The sequence below is a fragment of the Pteropus alecto genome, unplaced genomic scaffold (genome assembly GCF_000325575.1).
Source record: "Pteropus alecto unplaced genomic scaffold, ASM32557v1 scaffold276, whole genome shotgun sequence".
In the NCBI taxonomy this organism is placed as follows: domain Eukaryota; kingdom Metazoa; phylum Chordata; class Mammalia; order Chiroptera; family Pteropodidae; genus Pteropus; species Pteropus alecto.
In genome coordinates this window covers 43,740-52,383 of record NW_006438074.1, presented here as the reverse complement: position 1 = coordinate 52,383, position 8,644 = coordinate 43,740, and the positions used below count along the sequence as shown (strand labels likewise).

Below are 8,644 nucleotides of genomic sequence, written 5' to 3'. Positions count from 1 at the left end.
CTATTTATAATTATAACTATTTAGTTATTTATAATTCTACCTTTGTATGATTAAAAGTACTCTAAGACAGAACTTTAAAAAATGCCGCCTCTCACCACAACCTAACCCCTACGTACATTATATACTATAGGCACTGTATAAGTGTAGATAGGAAGGTACAAGTGAGAGATAACTTTAAAGTTAGAGTGGTTTCAAATGTATCACTACTAGATTTGGGACCATAGATAATTTATGTAAAATTATGTAACCTCTGAGCCTAATTTTCCTTATCTATAAAATGGACATACTGAAATCTACTTCTAAGGAGTTATTGTAATTAAATGGAATGACATTTGAAAAACATCAGTTACAGCTTTTGGCAAATAATTGGTCCTTAATAAATGTTAGCCATGCTCCTCTTTCATGGGACTATACAATGTTGAAAGTAAATTGATCTAGGGCAAGTTAGGATAAAACCACCAAAGCAAAAATCCTTAAATGGGTATTAAACCTGTCTATGCCTGGGAAAAAGAAGAGAAATATCTGTTAAAGTTTAGTGGGGTACCTATCTTTTCTGAAAAGTGGGTTTAAGGAAAATACAGGTTGGAGGATTCTTCCCTTCACTGGGCTTATGGAAGGGAATAAAAAGGAAATAAGGTTGTCAATTGTATACACAAAGCGAAACGAACACCTTTTGTATGAGATTAGAAGACTAGCAATGGTTCTCAACACAAGTGGCTAAGCCACCCCCAGGTTTACTCAACTGAAATCTACAGAGAGGCCTACGAATCTGAATATTCAGTAAGCATCTCAAGTGATTCTTATGATCAAGCAAGTTTTAGAAACATATTGTTAACAGCCATTAAAATAAAGTATAACAAATGTTATTCATGCTGTTTTAAAAGACATGAATAGTATAAATGCTCTTTTCCAGTTATGATTTCCAATTCTTATCTTCTGTCCTTGCTAAGGGCAACCTGTTACTAAAATGCACAACCAGAAATATTCTATGTTCAGTTAAATATGTATGTTTGTGTTTATGTGCACATACTCAGACATTAGTAAAGCTGCTGAATTGTATTCGTATGCGGATCCATATAAAAGGTTATAGAATATATTTAATTTTCAATCTCTAGCGAATAAAATTTTCATTTTGTTAGTCTTCAAATTTCCAAATATAACCCTAATTCCATATTTTGAATAATGAACTGGGTTCTTTTATCTTTTTCAAAAGAACTTCATTCATCCATTCAGGTTTTTAGCTCTACAGATATTAATTACTGCCTAGTTCGTAATGTGCTAGATTTGGTAATAGATGGTAAACATTGGCACAGAGGAGAGGAAAGGGAAGGTGGAGGAGGTAAAAGTCAGCTACCTGGGCTCATTATATACAGCAGGTGGCCACAGATCCCACTAACAGGTGTTTAAAATACTCTGCTCCAAACCTTCTCGGGACTTCTCTAGAGATGTTCCTCTTCAGAAATTCTATCCTCAATGGTATTCATTTTTTGCTCTTGCCAATTAGATGTTCTTATTTTAAACTTTCAATTTCTCAAATGCCTCACCTTCTATTTTTGAGATGCAGTTTCCATCTAATGTGAGCTCTTCCAAGTTAACACAGGATTCCAAGCCTTCCATTTTCGTGAGATTATTGTTGTTGAATGATGCCCATTTCAAATTTTTCAATTTTTCTAAATTTGTGATTTCAAAGAGATGTTGTCCATCTAAATTTAAGGCAGTTATCTGTAGAATAATCCACATTGTATGTTACTTCTGAATTTCATCAATAAATTCAATGTTATAAGATAAAAAGACTAATGAAATAACTCAAACGAGGTAAGTAACATTAAAGGAATTCCTTCACAATAAAGATATTGAGAAGCTCTTAGTTTGCAAAAATGTAAAATTCAAAAAGATTGTAACTCCGAGAAGGAGTTATCTGGTATATGGGCACTATGCTATACCAGCCAGATTCCCACTGCATCGAAGGACTTGTTCCAGCTGCTGAGAGTGCTGTTGGCAGAAAGCCCTCAGCTGTCAGCCCCTTCAGGGACTGCCTTGGCAGCAGCGAGCTGTGTCACGCTGTATCCCATGTTGGCCCACATCTGATGGTGGGAGGGATATTTAGGCCTGGTCATCTCAGCCCAACTTGGGAAAAACTTAAAGGGCCATTCTAATTCTAGAACTTCCTGTGGGGTCAGCCAAGGCTGTCACTGGGCCTGCATCTGTACATCTTTTGTAATAAAAATAACGCCTCTAACATCTTCCATTTTCAAGGTTCAGCTTCTCTTAACTAAGTTTCTATCTTTGGCAAGAGGTATGTGGGTGCTTTATGCAGCAAGAAGCTGCTAGTGCTCCATAATCTTTTCCCTTACCCTTGGCCGAATTCTGACTAGTTCCTCTATTCTCTTACCTGGATTCTTGATCCCTTTTACCTTGTTACTCAAACTTTGGCTTGATCTCTGGCTCTGAGCTTCAAAGTTTGCTTGCTTCTTTTGATATATTATCAAAATCGACCCTATGATTTTGTAGTGTATCTTTATCCCAAATCTCCAATTCTGTGTTACCACCATCAAGGCCTAGCCCCTGTGATATAACTATATACAACTGGACCTCCCTATTTAGTTTTAATTTGGCTCTTCCAGTTGCTGGCCCCTTATTCTTCTGTGCCTTCTTTAGGATATACAGACCAAAGCTGACTAAAAATCAACTGAAATTAAATTTTATATTAGGTTTATTAGAATTAGTCTTTACCTTCAAGTACCAGTTTCCATTCGTAAGTGGATGTGGTCCTAACTTCGAAATCTGTGTCAGAATTTTGGCAGAAGGCCAGATACTAAGTATCCGTGGTCTCTCCTCTTTAGTGCTAGAATGTTGTAAGATGGATAACTAACAACATAAAAAACACATGATGAATAAAGGAAATAGCATGTAGAAGTTCATTTATATATAGTTAAAAGTATTGTTTCCTACATGAGTGACCCAATTACCCAATGAGTAATTTTAAAATGTGACATTTGCTTTTCCTTAAAATGTTTTCAATATTTAGGTAAACTTTAAATTATGTATCTCACTCTTTTTTGTTTTAGCAGATATTTAACCATTATAAAATAATATTAAAATTATGAAAAGATTACTATAATACAAACACCCATATAATCCAGCCATGAAACCAGATTAAGAGCTAGAATATTCCTATATTCTACCCTAGAAGTTTCCTGTGTACCCAATCCTAATCGCTCATCTCAGGTGAAACAATCTCAAATTTTGTATCTACCATTTGTTTGCTTTCTTTATTAACCTGTTTGTGTCCATAAACAATATATCATTTAGTCTGCACATATTTGAATTTTATATAAATTGAATAATATGTATGTATTCTTCTATAACTTGTTTATTTGCTCAACGTTGTATTAATGAGATTCATCTACACTGTTGTATGTAGCTGTAGATCATTCAAATGTCATTGCTATATAATATTTCCTTATCAATTCTCCCATTAATGAACATTGGGGCTGACTTCAGTTTTTTGCTATTTTAAATACCGCTGTCATGAATATTACTGTGCTCCTGGTGCATATATGCTAGAGTTTCCTTAGAGTATATACAGCTTGCGGTGTTGTAGGCTATGTTCATATTCAGCTTTACTACATAACGCTAAATTGTTTTCCAAAGAGGGTCGTACCAATTGTAACGATTACATCAGATCTTTCTAAAACTCGATATTGCCAGGCTTATTTTTTTTTGCCAATTGGTGGCTGTAAATTGGTAGATAATTTCAGTTTTACTGTTCATTTTCTTGAATACTAACGTGGTGGGGCATCTTTTCCTAAGTTATTTGGCTATCTTGATTTCCTCTCCAATAAAGTGTTTTTTAAAATCTTTTGCCCATTTTTCTGTTTGATTGGTTATCTTTTTCCTGATATATTCTAGATATATAAAGAATATCTTTTGTCAGTTAGATGTGTTGCAAATTTCTTTTCCTAGTATGTAGCTTATCTTTTCATTTTCTTCATGGTGTGCCCTTTGAGGAACAGATACATTAATTTTAACATAGATAAATCTAATCTTTTATAATTTATGCACTTTGTTTCTTGTGTAATAAATTCTTCCCTCATTCAGGGTCATAATGATAATCTCTGGTATTTTCTTCAAAAACACATTTAGTTTTTCCTTTTACAGTGAAGTTTTTAATGCACATGTCCCAGTGCCTTTAACCGACTGGCCTCCCTGATCTGTAAAGACAGCTCTGTTGTTTATCAAGTTTCCATGTATGTGTGGGTCAAACTGGGTCTTTATATTCTGTTCTGTTGGTCTATTTGTCTAAATCTGGGCCAATTCCACAATGTCATATAGGATTTTAGTAAGTTTTGATTTCTGGTAGGGTAAATCCCCAACTCTTCTTCAGGAGTTAATTATATTTTTATAACAAAAAAGTTTCTTTCCTTAATTTTGAAAAGATCCAAAATTAAACATTACATTGTTTAAAGAATTAAAATTTAAAGACCCTACAAAAAGTAAACAGCTACATAACTAGAGTAAATATATTTAGGATGCTTAAGCTGCTTTGGCCAAACTATAGCATTATTAATCTGGAGAATATAGTTATTTTTTTTCTCTCAAGTTAATAGGTTTTGTTTTTGTCGGCTAAACACAAATAATGTCAATACTAGGTAGATAATTTACTAAATGTTTTCGCAAGGCCTCTAAGCTTACCTTATCTACAGAAAGTTGCTTATTTTCATGTAAGCTCTACAAAGGACTCTGGTGAATTCAGGTCAACTAGGAAAAAAACAGTTACCCTAGCGATATTTTTGGGGTAGTGTGCAGGGACGAGAACCCATACAACCAGGTGGTATTTAAATGGGATACATTTAAACAACAAAAAAAATTCAAGTGATATAACTGTTATATATTAATTGATTTTTTAAATTAACATGCTAAGAACATACAAAATCTTAACAAAATAAGAGTATGGGAAATATTATTTGTATATTCTAAATAGCACAAGAATATTAAATAGTAAAATCCAACCTGAGTAATCTTTGTTCCAGTAATAAATTTCATAGCTGCTGTTGTTTCTTCTTCAGAAATTTGAAGTCCATCTAAATGAGTAAGAGTCTTTAATCTGCCAATAACACTGAGCCTTAATGTGGCTGGCTTGAGAAAAATAACAAAAGTTAATTTTTACAAAATATTACATACGTTATGGCATGAAAAAGAGTGCTTCTTTATTCCTTCTCATATAATTCAAAATTATGCATCTCCTATTATTATATTATGTATATAAAAATAAAGGCTTAACTTAATTCTTTAAATAATGGTTAAAATTAAATTATATTTATGAATCAATCTGTTCTGTTTGGAGGTGGATGGTTCCGCCCTTATGAAGGGGAGAAATCATGTGAGCTGTTGCAAAGTGACTGTGTTGAAAGTGATAGAAAAACAATTGCATTCCTCCTTTTTATCTAGATCAGCAGTTAGCTTAGTCAGCTCCGTGTGTGATTCAGTACAGATCTTCAGCCCTTGACATCTCATTTGGCAACAGGGAGAGAGCTGTACTGTGATCATTCAGAATGTCTGCTTTGGCAAAAGAAAACTATCCTCCAATCTTATGGAGCAAAATGGAAGAAATATAATATAAACAGTAATATGGCCACTTTAATAGAACCATACTTTAATCCCCTTTTAAAATGTTGAATATAATCTTGTATACATTTTTGAAAAGCAAGGAAAGGAGGATTCTTGAAATTATAAACTTGTGGCTTATTTCAAATACTTGGAAATACCCTTAAATATAATTGTTGAATACTAAAATTTCTTAGGATAAAACTACATACTTTTTGATTAGAAAAACGTGTTCAATCAAATTTGCTTTTATAGTAGAACATAGACTTTATAATCCAGGTTTATCAGGGAAAGTGAAACATTCGTTCCCTCATTAAGAGTAGGTTTCTTTCATTATATTCTATTATTCTTGGTTCCTGTGCCTCATTACAATAGGGTTCTAGTCCATTGAGTTACATATATTGTCTGAAGTTTTGCAAATGGCAATGACATTTAATAGTCTTGAAGCCATAATACTCTCAAACTATTAGAGATTACAAAAAAGTCTGATATGAAATTCTAGCCTTTTTATAGTAACATTTGCTTCATTTGATCACTACACTAAATTCAACTTACAAAATACTTAAAGAAATTCTAGTAAAACAAAGATAGTTTGCCTATTTCTGGCTATTATTGAAGAATAGTGAGAAAATGGCTTTGAAATAAAAATAATTTTTTGATTTTTTATAAACATGTCTGTTGCATACCTTTTGCCATGGATTATGTCGAATATCAAGAGAGAGAAGGCTTGTGGTATGTTTGCATAACATATTTATTTCATCGCCAGATTTTTTCAGTTGATTCCAACTCAAGTCTAAGTGTTTCAGTTTCATCAGACCTCTAAATCCCTCAAGGGTTATCACATGGTTATGGCTTGCATCCAAATATTCAAGGTTATACTGCAATACATACAAATAGAAGAGACGCTGGAAGGATCATGGTTTATATTTACATAGTTCTTTTTCTCTATGGTTACAACATATGTATTCTCCTAAAGAGCTACAGGAGTTTTATTTTAATCATTCTCTTAAGTCTCACTTTATTCTTGTAATATAGAGTGGCACTATTTGTTTTCATAGAAGAGAAGGCAAAGAGAAACTGGGAAGATAATTTGTCCCAAACAGACAAGGAATTACACTTTTTAATATTTAGGCTTCTGGCTTACACTGTTGAACCCACAGCCTGGTTTAAAAAAAGTTCATCTTCAGAGGGAAAAACTAAACCTATTCTATAATTTTCTTATCCCAAAATGCATGATTTTTTAATAATTTTAAAACATCATTAAAGTAACACATATTCTTTGTTGGAAATTTAGGAAATATAGTAAATAAATACAAAGAAAAAATGGAAAACATATAATTCTATTGCTCAGAAAGAACCACTGAAAACATTGTTTTTTAAATTTTATATATGTATACTTTCTTATATTAAACAGATTGTATTACATAGACTTTTGAATCCTTTTAACATGTTCATATATCATTAAATGTTCTTTAAAATGATTTTAATGATTGCATAATCATTAAATATGAACGATTCGGATTGTTTTAAACATTTTTTTCTGTGGACATTTATGTGTCTTCTAATTGTTGGCAACATTGCAACAAATGTCCATGATCATGATACTTTAACTGAGACTCTGATATTTTTTCAGAAAAGGTTTTTAGAAATAGGATTACTGGTTTTAAGGATTTCTGTATTTTTAAGACTCTTGATAAATACTGCCAAATACTTTTCAAGGAAGTTTGTATCATTTTTTTTTCTTCCAAAAGTAGAATATGAGAATGCCCATTTCTTTAAATATCCAGCAATCCACTTGCCTTATTTTAATTTACATTGTTTATTACCAGTGAAGTCAAACATCTTACCATTTGTTTATATTAGTCATTTTCAAACCACTTATATATATATGAGGCCATAATTACAAACATAATATATCCATTAAATTAATAATTTTATTTTACTTTAATTTCAAAAGGATAGTTCTTACCAAGTGGTATACATCATCTAAACAAGTAAATTCATTAAAGCTGATATTAAGTTTTCGAAGTCCTGTTAACTTGGAGAGCTCTCTCAATTTACTCAAGCTGTTTCCATGTAGATTCAGACTCTGAAGTAAAATAAAGTGCAAATTAAAAAATAAGACAGATTACATTGTATACCAGTTTTTTAAAAATATTAAGACAAAGCCAATGAGAAATTCTAATCTATGATTTTTAGAAAGTATTATTTATATTAGCATCATTGGATATGGTTCTTGATTAATTCGTTTTTCTACTTGGTCTATATCAAGTATATCAATAATTGGCATGAAATTCTTTTTAGAAAATAGTTAAATGTATTATTAAGATATTTATCAAGGAAGACCAATTTCTCAGGCTAGCCAGTGAACAATGTAGACCTAAAAAATTTTAGACAATAGCAAGGACACCTCACGAGAGAGAGAGGATAGCAAGGCTATACCTTGACTGCAGGAAACCGTATGAAGGCACTGGACTAAGGAAGAAAGGCTGATTGAGGGTGTTAAAGTAGGAGGGCAGAATGTCAAGGCAGGAGGTGGAAGAGTGTCTAAGACAATTTTTATATCAGAATTTAGACCAGATTTTCTCTGCCCATTTGATCCTGGGCTATATAAAAATGAATGCTACTACATTTTATATTTAAGGGGACACCCTGATGGCTACATATTTTTCTGTCTTTAAGCCACGCCATTGTGAATGGTATCAAGTGAAGATTATATTTATGTATAATCTACAAAACAAACAATGGCACAAGAAAATGTATTAATTGACCGAAGTATTCACAAGAAATAGGTATTATGATAAATTCAGGTGTCTATCTCCTAATCCTCTTTACTCACCACCACCATCTAATACCCCTATTATACTGTGGACATAACTAAATTCTTGGTAGGGAGAAACAACTAAATGTCAAGTAGTTGTCAAAAATTAGCTAAAATTTAAAGAAGGGCTAATATATGCAGACTAGTTTATTCTACAGGTCATATGTAAGTATCATCCGTGATAAATTTTACAGATATCTCACACTTAACATGACC

The 8,644-nt window shown here is 32.3% G+C and overlaps 1 protein-coding gene across 1 annotated transcript in view; it reads right to left on the bottom strand.

Moving 5' to 3' along the window:
• Window positions 1-8,644, bottom strand: part of LRRC9 (leucine rich repeat containing 9) — an 80,386-nt gene that overhangs the window by 39,787 nt on the left and 31,955 nt on the right. The window contains exons 16-20 of the mRNA XM_025049086.1: window positions 7,577-7,696; window positions 6,294-6,485; window positions 5,014-5,139; window positions 2,734-2,868; window positions 1,545-1,722 (exon numbers count right to left, since the gene is read on the bottom strand). Coding sequence (XP_024904854.1) covers window positions 1,545-1,722; window positions 2,734-2,868; window positions 5,014-5,139; window positions 6,294-6,485; window positions 7,577-7,696 — 751 coding nt within the window. The remainder of the gene's footprint in view (window positions 1-1,544; window positions 1,723-2,733; window positions 2,869-5,013; window positions 5,140-6,293; window positions 6,486-7,576; window positions 7,697-8,644) is intronic.